Source organism: Bombyx mandarina, chromosome 04, assembly GCF_030267445.1.
Source record: "Bombyx mandarina strain Sakado chromosome 04, ASM3026744v2".
Classification (NCBI taxonomy): domain Eukaryota; kingdom Metazoa; phylum Arthropoda; class Insecta; order Lepidoptera; family Bombycidae; genus Bombyx; species Bombyx mandarina.
The window spans coordinates 13,014,043-13,033,215 of record NC_143211.1 but is presented as its reverse complement, the minus strand read 5'-3'; the positions used below and the strand labels follow the sequence as shown (position 1 = coordinate 13,033,215).

Below are 19,173 nucleotides of genomic sequence, written 5' to 3'. Positions count from 1 at the left end.
CTATGAATTTTAACTGTCAATGCTGTTCTAAGAAATTACTAAATAAAAAAATAGACGGCATTGTGGTACTTGCCAGTAAAACAACCCATCACCAGTAAATACAAAAAATAATAATATTATTCTAACTTGTATGAGAAATCGAAGTACATAAAATATGTAATTTAAATGCCAAATATAGATAAATAAAATTCCATGATTTGTAAAAAGTTTTTAAGATAGTGATGCTTAATTTATGAGTTTGTAGTGCTAACAAAAAAATCGAAACCAATGTTCCATCGGCGGGAAACTTGAACTTTCCGATTTTGAGAAAACAAACCATGCAATGAATGTATGGTTTATGTTCATAGCCGATATAATTTACTAACATAAGCTTGCAATGTTAATAAAATTCACGATGTGATTTATTTGTCTAATGTATTATTATGTTTCATTTATAATATTACAAAACTGTATGTAAAATCTATAGAAGAAATTTGACAGATAACCTAAATATTTTGTTAATATCAGTTTTGTAAATAAATAGAAGTTAAGTGTAACCTTGATAAACCCTGGTTTAAATTGTGTGATAAATAAAACATTAAAAATGCACTTATTAATACAAGCAAGTCCTCTGATCGATAAACTAAAACACTGGCATAGGTCTATATCATTCAGTGAAATTCAACTATCAACATCACAAAAGGTTAATTTATCTTAATAATATGGGCTATTTACTATTTATAAAAAAAATACAGCATACATTTCATAGAAAGAATTATTCTGAACTGCTTAAAATTGTTTATTCTTATAATTATTCTTAACTGTTTCCAAAAAATAGTTTTTGCAGTATTCTTTTTTGGCAGGTGGTTTTATGGAGCATAGGAGTAGTGGGTACTAGTGCAGTGGTGGTTGGAGTACTGTCAAGGTATTTGGCACGACGGCGAGCAAAACCAATTATCAATCCAAGGATTCAAAGAGCGATCAACAAAAGAATTTCAAGAATGAGGAGTCCCAATGGAGGTATAATTTATTTGTATATTTCAATAACTTCACTTCCACTTGTTGACTTTTTCGCACAATACCAATGAATCATTTCTTCCAGAATGAAAATTTTAGCTTCTGTTTTTACTGCTTATTTACTATTTTTAGTCATTTATTTGTATTAAATCAATATTACTGGGATCACTTAAAATAATGATGCTAGTAAATTTAAAATTTCATATCTGTGGTGATTATTGTATTTAAATGCGTGGGTGTGACATTTAATTTTAATAAAGTATTGTGTAGACTTATAGTAAAATTTATTTTGAAAAATGAAAAGTAGTAAAGACCATCATTTCAATCATTTTCAATTTATTTTGTGATTTTCAACAAAATAAATTGACAATATATCCCGGTATGTCAAAATAAATGAAAATAAAATTTTAGGCATGGGTTCAGTAGCTAGCAGTGGAGGGAGGAGTAGCCCTTTGGGGTTAAGTGAGCGGTTATCCTTAGCCTCGGGTTCTATTGGTTCCGGAACCGGAGATGCAGCACCACTGTCACCTCAACAATTGGGAGTTATGGGTGAGTGTTCTTTACATTTTAGAAACAAGTACCAGCTTATTGATTGTTAAAATATGAAAAATATATGAATATTTACTTGTACATTTCTAATACCTACTTGATGATAAGCTAGCTACCTCTGGGAATAGATTTTACTATAAAATAAAAATAAACAAAAAACCTGCAAAGAAAATTAGAGGATTACCAAAGAAATTTAATTGTCTTGTAAGTTTGATAATGTAGCTATATAATTTATTAATTTTTTGGTCTTATATATCAATAGGGTGGAATGTATCAAAAATTTTAAAGCGCCATCTATTGTCGAGTAGCTAAATTTCTGTGACAAGCTAATTTGTATAATCGCGTACAGATGGAGCTAAAATAGAAAAAATATTATTTTAACCTTTAATCTAGTATTTGAAAATTTCTATGGACAATGTAGAACTATATTTCAGGACAATGCGTATTACGCTTAGTAACACCAGTATCTTGTGTTCATTGAATAAACTGCAATTGCTGGCGTTGGTCGCAATTCCTGATTCAAGAGTCACCTTGCACGAATCTACCTAATATATTAATCTGTGCCTTGCACCCACCGCACCCATTAAGTCCACTGACGTAATATAAATCGTGAAGTCCTTATTACTGTCACGTTCTCGGACGAGATTTTTATTAGTTTATTGCGTATAACGTCATAGGTGCGAATTTAATATTTCACAAACTAGTCACGAGGTAGACTGGATGGTAATTTATACATAGTATGAGATGTGAGTAGGGTATTTTACGGCATTCACCGACTCGGCTAATACCTCCGCATTGTTAAACAGTAGTACGTATTACTTTATGAAATGATATAAAAAGTACAGTAATAGCACAGTGTAATTTTTTTTGGAGGATTCTCGACAAAATTTTCCATAGAAAACGAACGTGACTTACCGGCTACCGAACCTTAACGATAGTCACGGCTGGTAATGCTCAGATTCCGATAAGCAACTCTCACTCTACGATTACGAGTACCTTATCATTCGTTTCCAGCAGAACGATGGCTTAGTGGTGCTAGGCATAGGTACGGAGAGACTTTCGTCTGTTTGCGTAATCTACAAATTATTCCGTGCACTAAGTTTACTTACTGGTGGTAGGACCTCTTGGGAGTCCACACGGGTAGGTACCACCACCCCGCCTATTTCCGCCGTGAAGCAGTAATGCGTTTCGGTTCGAAGGGTGGGGTAGCCGTTGTAACTATACTGAGACCGTAGAACTTATATCTCAAGGTGGGTGGCGCATTTACGTTGTAGATGTCTATGGGCTCCAGTAACCACTCAACAGCAGGTGGGCTGTGAGCTCGTCCACCTAATAGCTAGCGGACCTGCTTGCTACCTTTGATTACATATTACGATTTTACCCCGGAACAGAGTTCACAAGTTTTACCTAGATCAATTTACCGGTATAATGCAATCTCAGCGATATTTTCTACCACTTAAAGCTCAGTCGGTCTAGCGATTGACAGGAGCCTCGTGTCATGAGTTGAATGGCGGTAGTGGCTAGTGGTTATCTAAGACTACGGTAAACTCTAAAACCAAGGAAGTTGTCTGTTCGTTCCACGATTTTTTTTTACATCTAACTCTCCATATTTGATACTGCGATAGCCACTTATCATTTATCTTCGATAACAATAACGAATACGATGGTAAGAATTATGTGAAAATAAATTATACAAAACACTAAAATTATCAATGTTAATAAAAAAATTTAAACAAAGATATAGAATCGAAAATTTAACTTACGTTAGCATGGCTCGTTGGTCTAGGGGTATGATTCTCGCTTTGGGTGCGAGAGGTCCCGGGTTCAAATCCCGGACGAGCCCAAAATTTTTTGTACATTTTACTGTGATTATTTTTGACCTTTCTCTAAAAATGATGTGTTGTATTTCGTTTCAAACAGAAATATTGCTTTATTCCGTTGACGTCATTTCAAAACTGGTTATAAAAGCTAAGTAGTTAATTAGAATGAAATCTTATTTACATACATGTTATGAATGTAAATCGTGACAGTGTGTGACCATCATTACTATGACCTCGTAATATTGTGTTTCTGCATGATTATTGGATTTGTGTGACGAGGGATTTCAAACAATAGATAGCAGTAATGTTAAAGTTTCTCTAAGGATTTACAAATACTTGAAACGTTCAGGAACGTATTGGAATTATTGAAATATTAAAATAATTATGAAATATTTATACTGTTTTCAAGAAATACGATTTGAAAATTTTCTCCTGTATTTATGTAGGATCGTGTTAGAACGTATTTTATAAATCTTACAAGGTTTCGACCTCATGTCTCAAGGTGGGCGGCGTTATTCCCTTTGTGATCTTTACGGGTTCTGATATTCACTTAACCCCAGGTGGAATGTGAGTACGGTCGTGGAATTGAGACTCAAGTCTCAATAAGGACTGTGGCATTCACTTTGGCAATACGTTAGGTACGGGAAGATTGGGATACGTTTTTTACCACATTCCATTAAATTGCCCTGCTACGTCCCGCTGCTATGACATGAATGTTCTATTTAAGTTTGTTTACTTCTTAGCAATCGATAGATAGATGTTCATGAATGACGGTAATAGCGGTAAAAAAAACATGGGAGAGATGTGCTCCGCACTAAACGCTTCACTTTCCCCCCTTTGCCTTTTCATGAGTTCTGTCTCATGCGAGGTTTCGACGTTGGTTGTTGATAAACAGGAGGTTTTAGTCGGTTCGACTCCGACATGCTCCGCCCGCCGTCTCCAGTCGAGGACGGGAGTCCGGCGATTTCCTCCTAACAAAAAAAAAGCATTTAATTCTGAATGCTCGTCTGTGCTCGTTTACGTTCGAGGCACGTTCCGACCCACTAACACCAGTCCGCCAGGGATGACGACTACGAGATAAGACCCGCAATCTACGATCAATCGGCATAACCATTGGTAAATGTCCCTCAATTAAGGACTCCGTTCCACTATTAATGTTTCATATTAGATTTAATGGAAGTGTCAATCTGAATATTTATCTGAGGTTTTGTTTTCTTTGAACGTTGAACTCAACTACGAGTTACGACACACTGCCAAACTCGAATAACAGGACGTATTGTGTCAATTTAGTTCATTGTGACGATTGATTTGGCACTTGTAAAATAAGAAATGTAGCATTCGATGTCACCTTTTTCGTTGATATTTTCTATATAATTTAAAAATGAATATTAGTTTGTGTGTTTGTCCTTTATGTATTCTTAAGCCATTGATTCGGTTGTCATCAATGGTATAATTGCTGTTGGCACTTTAGCGAACGCTTGTGTTATAGGTACTCGTAGTACCATCGAACGGACCATAAATAAGGTAGCACGGGAGTAGTCAAGAAATCGATATATTTCATATAATTAATGACAGTCACAGATGCGCGTGTACGGGTTTTACTTAATTGATATACAATATATAAGTACTTTGAATCAGTATAATTGCAATTTTTAACAGTGTCTTCATTTAACTGAAATCTCTTTTGAAATGGTTGTTTAAATCGGCTTGTCCTGAACGGTCAGAACGGTTACGGTAACGGTATAAAGAACTAGTGAATCTAGGCGTTTTTTCCCCTGCCTAAACGTTGTTAGTCTAAGGTATGATTTGGTAGGGGAGCTCACGGAACTTGGAAGAACTTGCTAATGCTAGCCCTAGCAAGAGCAGGGCTTCGCTGAACATACCACCGAATTAGAATCGCGACCCACTGAGAAGATCCGGCGAGGGATTCAGCGGGTTGTGTCTATGAGCTAGGTTGCACGTCCTACGTTGAAAAAGCGGCACGACACGATAACCCATTTATCGTGGCTGCCGCTAATTACATACACATATCCGAACCAGGCGACGAAGCAATGCAAAGCTGCCGTCGAAACTACTCTTGTCGGATCCCCCGGATCTACTCTCGATGCTTTTAGGCTCTTCATATACCTTTCTAGTCGACCTCGTCGATTATGATTTAATATCATGAGATTTAAAACACTACGTTCTAATTTTAATTTATTTCTTAATTTCGACTCGTCAATCAGTTGGCTCGTTGGTCTAGGGGTATGATTTTCGCTTAGGGTGCGAGAGGTCCCGGGTTCAAATCCCGGACGAGCCCAATGTTTTTTGTTCCTGAAGAAATAGTATAAAATGAAATTGTACAAGTATTACGTCGTAAAACATAATACACGATATTATATTATTATTTTATTTTTTCTACATTGTATGATTATCTACATACAACATTCACTCACTTGAAATGTAGTAAACGTATGCAATCAACATTTCAGTATGTTTTATTGGACTTGCTTTATTGATAAACATAGACTAAGCAAGATTATTCAAAATTTTAAAATAATATTATTTGATTACACTTATAATAATAAACCAAAAATGCAGTAAACGAATCTGATAAAAATATCGCCATAGTTTAGCATCTGATGGTTAAGCAGTATTAAATAATTGAATAAAACCTATATTGATTTATTGTATTTATTTTAATTAATTTAATAAAATTAAATTTATTTATTTATTACATAAATGGCTGGACGAGCTCACAGCCCACCTGGTGTGAAGTGGTTACCGGAGCCCATAGACATCTACAACGTAAATGTCGCCACCCACCTTGAGATATGAGTTCTAAGGTCTCAATATTGCTACAACGGCTGCCCTACCTTTCAAATCGAAACGCATTACTGCTTCACGGCAGAAATAGGCAGGGTGGTGGTACCTACCCTTGCGGACTCACAAGAGGTCCTACCACCAGTAATTACGCAAATTATAATTTTGCGGGTTTGATTCAAGCAGTATAAGTTATACTTGTTGCAAGAAGGCGATAACGGTCTTCTGTGTGCTTAGTGCGAGTTTTTTAACGTTCTCGATAGCGTAAAAGTTAACTCAAATTTGTATGGAGTTGGAACGTTTCACTGCCGCTAGGGGTCTTTTTTTTTCGGGCCGGGGTCGAACCTTCTACGAGGTCCCCGCGCCTAGGGGGCGCCCGGGGTATGTGGGACTTGACGATCTGCAAGGTGTTGGGAGCAGACCACGGGCCCAAGGAATTTTAGCACCCCTAGGTGCTGTTCCAACTGCATACAAATTTGAGTTAACTTTTACGCTATCGAGAACGTCAAAAAACCCGCACTAATAACACAGGTCAGTGATTGCTACTGGTGCATCAAAAATATTTGATTATAATTCTTGAAGTCTTTTTGATAAACTTCCACATTAAAGAGTAGAAAGCTTAATAACAAGGTGGGCTCTTTTCACGCCTCTCGGAATTGATACCGTTAAAATATATCACACTAAATTTATAATTTTATAAGAAGAGATAACTCTACTGTCAAACAATAAATTCTTGTGATAAAGTATTTCCTTGTAGTCTAGGTTATTAAGGTCGTAATATTTGGATTAGCTTGAAACAGTATCGGTTTATATAATTAATTATGGTATGAATAAATTGAAAGCAGTTATAGTAGGTAATTTATAATCATTTTTAAGAGCATTCATTTTGTGTCAGGAAGAAAATGCCGGACTTTCGCCTACGCGCTGGAAGCGGTAACGGGGATATATTAGAGGGGAATGGTTTTAAATTTTATCAATTTCAATAGGTCAGGTAAACAGAAAGTTGAACTGTGAGGGCTCCAAAGAATGTAACACCGAGATAATGATTTATAATGAAAATGACACATGAACCACTACATATTGTAGGTAACCTCCTCATATATACATATATCGCACCTTCGGTAAGACAAGGGCCGAAGTGCTAAAATTTCTGAAAATGAGTTAAATATGCCAAAGTGCCTTAAAAACTAATTTCTACCTGTAGGAACAAAGACATTCAATAGATTCAGTTTATTTTCGCCAGATGGCAAAAGTGTCTTTGTACCATTCGTTCGTTTTTTGGATGATATTGGAGCGACAAAATCTTATTGGTCATTTGCGGCATCGCCCGCGCGAGTAGTGGTTGTGTACTGGACCATAAGGGTCATTAAGGTAAATATGCCCTTTTTTGCTTTATATTTTGGAAAGACATGGTCACATTTTGTGTACATAATATGCCTAATTTGAGAGCATATATTTGACAGAAAAAATAAATGTCTTACGCATTTACTTGGCATTTTCCACAAAGGAATATGTGGCATTTTATAGATTTAATGTAAACCTTTTAGAAGTAAATTTTATGTAATTTTTTTTATTTTAGTTTTGTTTTATCATTGATAAAGATTTTCCTAAGAAAAAGAAGAATAAAGATGTAGAAAATAAGTAGTATTTTCATTTAATAAGTCATTTCAATATAATGTGTACTTTGGTCGCAACTGCACGTTTATTTAAATGTTGGTGGAATAATGGCATAATTGTAGGCATACATTAATATTTCATTTAATAATTAGTATAAATTTAATAAATAAATAACTCAGTCTTTCAAATTACATATTTATATTCACATGTATAAGGTATATTTTTGTTATAAATAAAATACTATTTTACATTAATATGGGCAGAAAAACACAATTAAAATCTATAAAAATCTTAAAACGTCTCTCCTGAACATTTTTAAAATTAGCACTTCGGCCCTTGTCTTACCGAAGGTGCGATATGTATTTTCTGTTTGTATTTCAAAATCTATTAGTTAATACATATTTTAGGTATTCAAATGTATGCGGAACACCGGCTCACACACAGTTTACAGGGTGTCACACTTGAAGCCGAAACTGTAGATAGTGTTCTTTCTATTTGACTATAATCGATTCGATGAAAAAAAATGTTCTCAACTAAATAGTTTCGGAATGAAAAGTATTTGAGTTTTTGAATTTTATAGTATTATAATGAATATGAAATGAGTTAAACGAATTTGTTATTGTCTATATCGTTCTGACGTGTTAACTAAACGAACGGCCTTTTTTTTTTTGTTCCCTACCTATGCTGATAGCCTTGAGAGGCTATTTCAGCTTCACTCTAACGTTTGTAGGTGAGCTCGCGGGGCTCAACCGGAGAGTTGCTAACACTGACCCTAGCAAGAGCAGTGCTTCGCAGAATCTACCACCGGATCGGAAACGCGACCCACTGAGAAGATCCGGCGAGAAACTCAGTGGGCTGTGTCTATGGGTTAGTTCGCTCGTGGAGCCATTCGTCGCAAGCGACGGGTTCGACGAGGACGGTGACCGGAGAACGGCCTAACGGTGCTTTTGTTGTATAAATTCAGGGCTGCATAGATGAAATAATTGATAAATTAGTTTTTGAATGAATCTAGTAATTACGACTTCGACTTTTTTTACCTTTTAACGTGATCCAAATTTTTAGTACTACAGCCACGCTTCGTATTGATATACCCATTGTGGAACACCCCGTATAGAGGTATGGCGTATAAACTGTGAAAGAGTAAGCTGAATCGATTGCATACAAACATACCCAGCGGCGATCCCCGGGGATAGCATTTTCTGATCCCACCCGGACCCCTTCCTCGTGTAGAATAATTAAACCTCATTTAACGTGCCTTTGAGCTTGCCTCGTCTGAAAAATGTCATCTTCACAAAGGATATGTGTAGAACTCCTCGAGTGAAAATAATTAACCTGTATTCTCTTTACATTATTATAAGATGCTCTGTACCTACATTAATGCTTTGTTTTTAGTAAGTTTTGGTTGTTGCTGAGTAAAATATTTTTTATCGTTGGATGAAAGTTTTTGCTCGATAAGTATAAAGAAACGACGCTATGTGTAAAAAATATATAATTTCTGCATAGTTCCGCCGCTAAGCAATGATGCTGATTGATTTAAAAGGACAGCTGTCATTCAATACCGTTTTTAATTCATCTCGATGTTTCAAAATGGGTGGAAACATTCAAGTTGTGATGTCTATGAGATCAGATATCGATTTATCACCAAGTGAAAAAATTAATTCGAATACACATTTAATAATATTATTTTCTCACACTTAAATATTTAAGTAAATAAAATATTGCATTTTAATAAGGGATTACAGTTCCCTATGACTTTTATTTAAATCTATTATGTAAAATTTAATTTTCTCAATCATGATTTGAAGAAATTGATCAGATGAAGAATGTGTTATTGTATGCATTGTGAATTTTAATTATGTTAATAAAGTTCTCAAGATATCCAGAACATGTGTACGTTATAAATAGCGTTCCCATTTAATGTTGTCTCATATGCGTTTTGAGATTTCATATTATTTAGGTCATTGTATAAATCAGTGCCAAGGATAAGGCACGTCTTCCATCTTCATTGAAATTTAACGGAGGTGTTTTAGCGTCATTTCATTGTGCCTCCATTCCAGTAATGCCGGGGTGAAATGGTGGTTTTATGGGGCATTGTATACTGACTTTGTTTCGATAGTCGACGTCTTATAGCAAAAACGTTTTATGTGTCCGTTTCGCGTGGCCATTATGAAATGCCAGTACCGTGAACTTTAAGATCGGCGGTGGTTGTTTGGTGAATTGATTATGATTTCGAAAATGTCAAGGCTAGCAGTACAAATGCCTGTTTATTTTATCGCAAAACTAAATAAACGAAGCGTTTATCGATCAAGCTACGAAGTGTGTATGCATATAGATTACTCAGTTTTTCTGACTTATAGCTAAAACAAGCGACCCGCCCTCGCTTCGCTTTTTTTAAAAAAAATTTAATGCATAGATGGGTGGACGAGCTCACAGCCCACCTGGTGTTAAGTGGTTACTGGAGCCCATGGACATCTACAACGTAAATGCGCCACCCACTTTGAGATAAGTTCTAAGATCTCAGTATAGTTACAACGGCTGCCCCACCCTTCAAACCGAAACGCATTACTGCTTCACGGCAGAAATGGGCAGGGCGGTGGTACCTACCCGCGCGGACTCACAAGAGGTCCTACCACCAGTAAGAAAAGAAGGAAGAGTCGCTTCAGAAACTGTAATTTATTATTGATTTCTCCACTATTTAATGGATGTTATTATACATGTAAACCTTCCTCTTCAATCAGTCTATCTATTAAAAAAAACTGCATTAAAATCCGTTGCGTAGTTTTAAAGATTTAAGCATGCATAGGGACAGACAGATATAGGGACAGAGAAAGCGACTTTGTTTTTTACTATGTAGTGATTGTAACCAAGAATAAAAACGTTAAACTGAATCTATTAAATAAATACTGCTCTATGTATAGAATTCGTTAACGTTAACATTAAAACACAAGATCCCAAATCTGACCTTTTATTGATTCAGTAAACAAGCAGGGCTTCGAGAAGGGATTTCGAACTTCTCATGATACTTCCAAGAAAAATTCGTACATTTTTATCCCTAATTGCCTCTTATAACCCCTAAGAATTGTAATATAAATCATAATTTTTACTGAAAAATGTTAATGTTAGAAATTATTATAATATTTTATTCGTATTTATTTATAAGAAGCAACTGAAGAATGACTTCAATATAAGTATTCTAATCTAATAGATAATTGATTATACGTTAATAATTCTTTATTTGGTATTAGATTATCATTTTTATTCATCTTTCATTAAAAATTTAAACAAGACTTGGTTTATATTATTATCTCATTTTAGTTAAATTAGATAACAAAGATCAAGAACAGAGTTGCTAATTTATATGCATTATAACAGAATCTATGGTACTATAACAGTATACCTGTACCTATTTATAACCTTTTATAAATTACTATGGGCATTTAACGGCTGCCCGCAAGATATCGCTTTTATTCCGTTCTATTTATCTTTAAAAACCCAGAAAACTTATCCAAAGTACCTACTAGTATTTCTACTAAGACTCGAATTAAAATAGATTAGTTGATCATTATATAATATTATGTACCTACCAGTAAATGATGTCTTTCTCACTGCATATTTTGTGATAAGTTTATGAACAAACAACTTGCGATTTGTTTAAGAGCAAACCTTTCCTATGGGTGTAACCGAATTAATGACACACGTGGCTTTGATGAGAACATTGAAATATCGGTGCCAATTAATTCATCAAAGTAGTACCTACCTATAGAATTAAAACACAAATACAGCAAGGACGACGATCGATTATTGAATTTATTATACAACTTTTACAAAATAACCTTTTAGTTTTGCAATAACTGTGCGATTTAGCCTACAGGCACAAACCATTAAGATTCTTGCCGGACGTTCTGTTTGTCGCAAAAAAAAAAAAAAAATTTTTTTATTGCTTAGATGGATGGACGAGCTCACAGCCCACCTGGTGTTAAGTGGTTACTGGAGCCCATAGACATCTATAACGTAAATGCGCCATCCATCTTGAGATATAAGTTCTAAGGTCTCAGTATAGTTACAGCGGCTCCCCACCCTTCAAACCGAAACGCATTACTGCTTCACGGCAGAAATAGGCAGGGCGGTGGTACCTACCCGTGCGGACTCACAAGAGGTCCTACCACCAGTGATTACGCAAATTATAATTTTGCGGGTTTTTGACTCAGCCTGAGCCCCGTGAGCTTGCTCATCAATCAAGATGAAACCATAATAGTCCCTTGCTAGAGGCATCTGGCAGTTAGATACCTAGATAACAATAAAAGAAAAACAATTACCTTTCTCTTTTTAAGGAGCTACTTAAGTTTATCTAGCTCTATAAATTCCTTGCTATATTTTTTTCCTCCCTCCTATTCGCTGGTAGCCTAAGAGGCTATTTCAGCTATGCCCGGACGGGTAGGTGAGCTCACGGGCTCAACCTTTGAGAGAATTTGCTAACACTGTATAGCTCTTTTTTTAACGCTGGGGAATCCGTTTACTGATTCCCGGTCGGGAGGTTTTTTTTAACGGACCGGCTTATATCGGACTCCAACATTAGCCCCAACAAGAGTAGTGCTTCGCAGTATCTACCACCAGATCGGAATCGCGGCCCCCAGACAAGATCCGTTGAGAAACTTAATGGGCTGTGTCTATGGGTTAATTCGCTAGTCGAACTCTTCGTCGTAATCGACGAGGACGGTGACCGGTGCTTGAGGGTCCTAAAAGCACCGATAGTGAATCCGGGGGATCCGACTAGACATGTTTCGGCCGACGCGACGGCGGTTTTGCGTTGCCCCGTCGCTGTTGGTTAAGCTGTTTATGTTTTTTTGCCTTGTAACAATTACGCATTCAGGTCTAATGTTTATCTTATTGCAATATAATTGAGAATTCGATGTAATGTCAGAAGGTCGGTTGTAGTATTTACGTTGTGAGTTCTGTTTTTTCTATTAGGTATGGTCCATCTGATGGTGAGTGGTTACCAATACTTATGAACATCAGTAATACTAGCTTAGCCACTGCCTATAGCTAAGCCACCCTCTTTAGTTGTAACCGCTTTAGACCACGCGAGATGTGAGTCCGTATGTCAAGCCTACAAAAAAAGAATTCGTAATTTCTGTATTTCGTAGAAACGAGTTCTCAGTAACATTCCAGTAGTATGTGACCGGCCATAATGTTATTTTAGATATCATTGACAAACTTTTAAATGAACGAATTCATACAATTTATTCTTAGTGTGTTGGCGGCCTTAAATTTATTAAAAAAAAAAGCTTATTACGCGTATATAACATCTATGCGAGGCTATTTCCTAATATTATTGCAAAGGTACGTTCTTATTTTCGTGAATTCTGCCAGCTGCCAGAGACAAATCCCGCTCTTTTATAGCCCTGTGAGACTTATCATTTGAAATTACGTATAGTAAGAAACATTACGAAAAAAAAAGATATATTTTTATTGCCTCTCTGGTCTGATTTAATAGATCCAATCACCATTAGATTATCTTTGTTATATTGTTCTTTGGTGTTTGTGATCTGGGTGTATTTTTCTTAACTCGTATCTGTGTTGCCGCTACCCATACATATAATAACATTACGGGCAGTTCCTAGCTTGTTCATAAATTTAATACGGATAGCCTTTTCAATGTCGGTAAATTTTTATGATGGCTTACATTAAGGTTATTGCATGAAAAATCGGATCGTTACTCGGCAACGTTGCTTGTGGAAATAATTTGTAGCAATAATTGAGTAATTTTATAAGTGATGGAGTAAAAATTCTTTGGGACTAGTTTAATTCATTTGAAACAGTTACATAAATGTGAATATAAACAGCGGGTTCCTACCGGTTGTATTGTGAGTTTGGCTATTACGAAAATATACATAAATGAAAAGAAAAAGATAATTGGCCGTTTACTATAAAAAAATAAGTTTCTCCATGAAACGTGTCTGTAGTATGTGAGTATAAAAGTTCAACGCTAATCTTTGAAAGCCGTTAAATTATTGAAAATTGTCTCATAAATTATTTAGATATTTATGAAACAAGAGAAACGATACAAAAATAATTTAAAAATCATAAAAAATAATTTATCGCAATGTAACATTTATGAGTCGGATTGAATAAAAATTAAATTTGTTCTTCTTTACATTTTACGGCAAAAGACAAATCTGGGTTTAGTATGTTAATATCTTGCTAAAGATGTATGTAATACATTGTACGCACTGTTCCCATCTCATACTGTTTTATACGTGCCTTCTCCCGCATACCATGCTATAATTCGGAGAATATACGACGGATGTACGATGGGTACTACAGGGGTTCAAGAAAATTTTCTTTTATGATCTTTACGTTCATAAATAAGCATTTTCACCTTAAACCAACAAAGAAAATTCGGACACGCAATTTTTATTTACTTAAATATATTTGAAAGGTCTTTAAAATGTTGTTGTAATAGTTTCTAACTTATGTCATTAGAAATTACCCCAGTCTTGAATAGAACCACCTTACATTCTTGCGTTTGAAGAATTAAGCTTAAAAATGTATGTTCGTAAAATTTGATTTAAAACTTTTTCGTATTTAAGCCTAATTGCAGTTTTCTTATAATATGTCGTCATTCCGGCATCTTTATTTTGTTTATTATCTAAAGTGGGTAATAATTTACTCACTTTAGATGAATCTGTTCGACTAATTTGAATATACTTTAGTGGCGACAACTTTCTTCTAAAATTACTTACCAGTTCTACTTCCCAATTATTTGTCGTTGATATTACCATCACCTATTACACTATCTTACTCCCTCATCCGTAAACCCTTATTTCCTATCTGAATTACCGGTGATAGAGATGCTTAGCCTGCAAGGGGTATCATCGTCTGTTTGAAGGGGTGGGTGAGCCATATTATTATTATCATTGGGATTTTTATTCCAATTTCCACTGTGTCTAGTAGCATTTGAATCGTGGCGCTTATAAGGTTCAGTTATCGTAGTCTAGATCGACGACATGTTTGTCCATCACATCTTATTAAAATATCCTGGTTTTAATTGTTTATTAAAATAAAATTACTTGAACTCTTGTTGTGAAACGCTGATAGACATCATGGCGTGTTATTGGTATACCTTGTTAAATGATTTTACAATGTTCAGTATTTTTGTAGGATAAGAGCAATAAATGTTTTTTTTTTAAAATCGTTCAACTATTTTACAGAAATCTCGTAAACTGTAATTTCATCCTTTATCTACCTTTATGTAGCTACGTAATTGATTAATTGCTGTAAAAACTTGTGTAATAATTTTTTATAATAAAAAAAAAGTGAGTGTGAATTACCAAAGCGAGGGGTATATACTAGACTCTACCGTTTGTCCTCAGGCCTGGCCTTCCTTATCTCCTTTTTCACAGTTTGATTCTGTACTGTATCGATATCAAATACTCAGAAAAATACAAACAAAACAATTTCTAATTACACTTTAATGGATTGAAACACAAAAGATTCATTGAACATCATAACTATTCTACGCCAAATAATTTGGGATACCGCCATGTTTAGGCTACTCCTAATTCTTTAATATCGGAATACACAATAGCAGAATAGTTGCTTCCGTAAATTTGTAGATAATACAAGCTTTTTTCATAACAAACATTAAGAGATATGGAACCTGTAAACACACGTAATTTCAATTACAATGGTTGATCAAAATATTTTAAAACTAAACACTATCAAAAATAGATACAGTGACAATGTGTTTTATTACGATTATTGAAAAGCGAAAACAGTGCTCATAAACATTCAAAATTGATTTTACAATATTTTGTAATTCAATTTGGAGACTTATTTCGTAATGGTATTAGAATAGGTGGGTCCATTAATTACCATAAGTTAGACAAAATGTAAAATGATAAATAATTAAAAACATATCTTCTGCGACGATAGTTAAAAATAAAAATCTTTACTACTGAAGCATACTTATCTAATGGAAAACGTAATATCTACTAATATATACTTCAAAAACACGTTTATTTTTTTTATCTAAAAATGACAATACTATAATTAAGGCGAACACTTACATACAATAGATTCGAATTTAATCCATACAAAAATATCATCCACTTTCTTTACACATTGACACAGACAGCTAAAGCATAGGTATTTCATGCCTGAAAACTACTTTCTCGTCTAAAAGGCTAACAGTACTTATTAGCTGTTTAGATTACTGCTATGACGTGATAGATGCTTAATCAATTTGATCTAAGGAGCTTAGAATTCTGTTCAAAAGGTAATATTTAACTTTGGCAACGGAATATTAATTTAACATTTATATTCTTTCTCAAAGTGATCATGTAGATAATATGTATATGCAAAATAATATCAAATGAGATAACACAAATAATATAGTGAAATTATCTTAAGTCTAAAGTAATATCTTTCAATTCTGGATTAAAACTCTTATTTTACAAACTAAAAACAACAAATAAAAAGAAAATACTAAAAACAGGTGGTTCTAATAAAGTAATTTACACAAAAAATTAGCCAGTGGAGCCAATTAAAAATAGCCTTTTTTATGTTATTATAAAAAATAAACTTAATAAGTAGTACTTATAATAAAGTTAATTAAATAAAAATTCAGAACAATATTCTTCAAAATTACGTAATCACAAGGAGTATACGTAATTATTTTAAGGACGAGAAATACAAAGTAATATCTTGGGAAAGTTTTGTTTTATACTTTTGTGGATTTTGTTAGTGGTAACGATGTGTAGGTACATTTTATCATCAATCCTTACTAATGTTTGAACTTGTATTTACCATAAAAAATGAAAATCTTGTCGCTGTGCGACTCATTATTATTGTTAATATTTACAAACATTTATTTACAGTCCTGTGATTATTTTATATTTTCATGTTTGAGAATAAAATCACATAACAGGAATGTTATGAAAACAAAAATATTATAATAATATTTACAACACTTTTTATTGAGAGAAAATCATTGTTTTTTTTTTTAATTTATATCAACAAATCTAACAACAGCGTCAAGCTAAGTTGCTAATATGCATCTCCAACGAAGCCACTGCAATTTAGTTTTTCTTATTTCTTATTTACAAGAAAAAACAAACAATTTAATGGAAAAAAGAAAATATTGGGAGTACTAATGTAACGTAAAAAAATCGCATTGTGTTACCCGAATTAGGTGTACTGCCAAGGCCACCCACAACGGAACGGTTGATATTATCATCTTTTACTGGAGGTGTTTTGATCATACCTTCTCCGCTATCACCCATCATATCGTTGCTATCTACTTCCACCGGTGTGTTTGGTTTTTTCATTGGACTTGCGATATCGTTTTCCTCAGGTGCTGGAGGAACGGTTGGAGCAGGTGTTGTGGTAGTGGTGGTTGTGGTAGTTGTGGTTGTAGTTGTAGTAGTAGGTACTAAGCTGCTGTTGCCAAGAAAGTATATATCACCATAAACTGCCTCAACTTCTAATGTATTTTCTATACGTTGTCCACGCATTTGACGAGAACGTGGGTCTTTTCCATTGTAAAAGGTGATCAGCTTAGCGGTATATTCGACATCTCTAGCCGTACGGTTGCCACTGAATGTTACATTGCAAGCGGTCCCTGGTTCTAAATATTTTTCAAGCTTATGCAACCTGGTTCGCCTTTCTGTGAACGGATTAGCCCATTGGATTGGCGGTAAAACATCACCATCTGCCATTTCAATGGTAGTGTTCAAACCAATAGCTATGCCGTGCCCGTGGCCCCAAGAAACAGTGTAGTTATAAGCGTATTCAATTTCTGTGGTAACTGTAGCGCCAAGTTCTTCATCGTTTCTTAGAGTTCGTACTTCGAATACCTCAGGATCGTTTTGACGTATATGTTCAGTTTTTAAATCTAATTGAACATCTTCTAATTTATAACTAACTGGTTCTATTTCTACTAAAATGTCACCGCTGTTTTCAATTAAGTCGTTGTTTTTATCATCAAACGTTATAAGTCGTCCAATAGCACTTTCATAAACGATTCTTCCTATGTAATGCGAATAACCGCTTGAAGCTTTCATTCTCCCAATAAACACAGAATCACTAAAAGAACTTGCTACAGCCCCGTGAGGTCTTGCATTAAATTTAAACCATGGGATCCAATCAATTAAAGATGCGTTTTCTATATTTTCAAGTACTTCGAATATGCTGTAGCTCTTGCTCCCAGAAACAGCACAAGAACTATAATCTGGCTTCAATTGTCCAAGTATCATATCTCCTTCATGTCGAGCTCTGCAGAGATATATGGGACCTGTTAAAAAACAATAAATATATTTTTGTTTTCGACTGAATTATTCTAAAACTTGAATCTTAATTTAATAAGTCTAAATAGTACCTTCTTCAGATTCTGCTCCAACAACGTAATTATTCATGAATTCTTTTCTGAAATTCTTCCATTTCAGAGTGCTTGAAGTAGTGATTTGTTTCAATCTTGAATTGAAAAGGTTAACTCCAGCCTCAGATGCAGCCGGTGCAATCAGCGCCATTGTTACTAGCAATATCCACCAACCGCTTTGACGACTTCTGTTTTTCATCTTTATGCTGCAACAATGGAAAATGATGTCAAATTATAAATTGTTTTACAAAACGGACATAAAAACATATATACTTAAATAGCAAATGAAAATGTTAACCAAATATATAATTCTATTTCAATTATAATTTTTTTGTTTATCTACATAATCTCGTTTCGTCGTTTGTCTCTATCTATCTATCTCTATCGTGTATCTCTCTGTCTATCTACATAGACAGAGATACTTGTGGCCCGGCACACTCAGCGCTAGGCGATTATTGCAGGTCATAGACACTGAAACGCGAACTCGAAGTCTCCATTGTATGAGAATAACGACCATGCTATATGGTAGTAGTGCCAGCTCAGGAGGGCTCCCAAGACGTTCTATACTAGTAATCACACTTTACAGTGGGTTTGATTATGGCACAATATGTAAGCAATATGTATGTATGATAAGGTATATAATACTCTTTGGCGAAAACAGTTATCCGCATCAGTGTAGACCTACCTACGGCTTAGTTACGTGACCACACCGGGCGTATTAACATTAAGCTACGGACGGTCCATTACGTTATTTATTGTATTATTTTATGTATTATAGATTAGAATAAAGTAATTATATATGCTTTGAAGTTGCGACATTTTCGTTCTTTTCTAAATCATCATTCAAATTTGATTTTAATTAATAAGCTATTTTAAAAATTCTGCCAGAACGACCTGGTCTCATTATATTATATATTTTTGGTATAAGAATTGGTTTAAAAAAAATTAATGAATACTTCCTGTTACATGACAATAATAGTTAGTACATAAAAATATGTCAAAAAAATATCT

At 34.6% G+C, this 19,173-nt stretch overlaps 2 protein-coding genes and 2 non-coding genes across 5 annotated transcripts in view; 3 read left to right on the top strand and 1 right to left on the bottom strand.

Moving 5' to 3' along the window:
• Positions 1–208: 208 nt before the first annotated feature.
• The window catches only part of Miga (mitoguardin), a 60,235-nt gene continuing 41,270 nt past the window's right edge, over positions 209–19,173 (top strand). Inside the window, exons 1-3 of the mRNA XM_028176443.2 lie at positions 209–682; positions 843–999; positions 1,408–1,545. Of these exons, the coding sequence (XP_028032244.2) occupies positions 584–682; positions 843–999; positions 1,408–1,545 (394 nt within the window). The 5' untranslated portion in view covers positions 209–583. The remainder of the gene's footprint in view (positions 683–842; positions 1,000–1,407; positions 1,546–19,173) is intronic.
• On the top strand, positions 3,317–3,388 carry TRNAP-UGG (transfer RNA proline (anticodon UGG)). The gene has a single exon. It is a non-coding gene; the product is annotated as a tRNA-Pro (tRNA).
• Positions 5,593–5,664, top strand: TRNAP-AGG (transfer RNA proline (anticodon AGG)). The gene has a single exon. It is a non-coding gene; the product is annotated as a tRNA-Pro (tRNA).
• The window catches only part of uzip (beta-pore-forming protein unzipped), a 31,320-nt gene continuing 27,388 nt past the window's right edge, over positions 15,242–19,173 (bottom strand). For both annotated transcript variants that reach the window (XM_028176453.2, XM_089727093.1), the window contains exons 2-3: positions 18,163–18,368; positions 15,242–18,078 (exon numbers count right to left, since the gene is read on the bottom strand). In XM_028176453.2, the coding sequence (XP_028032254.1) occupies positions 16,907–18,078; positions 18,163–18,361 (1,371 nt within the window). In that variant the 5' untranslated portion in view covers positions 18,362–18,368 and the 3' untranslated portion in view covers positions 15,242–16,906. The remainder of the gene's footprint in view (positions 18,079–18,162; positions 18,369–19,173) is intronic.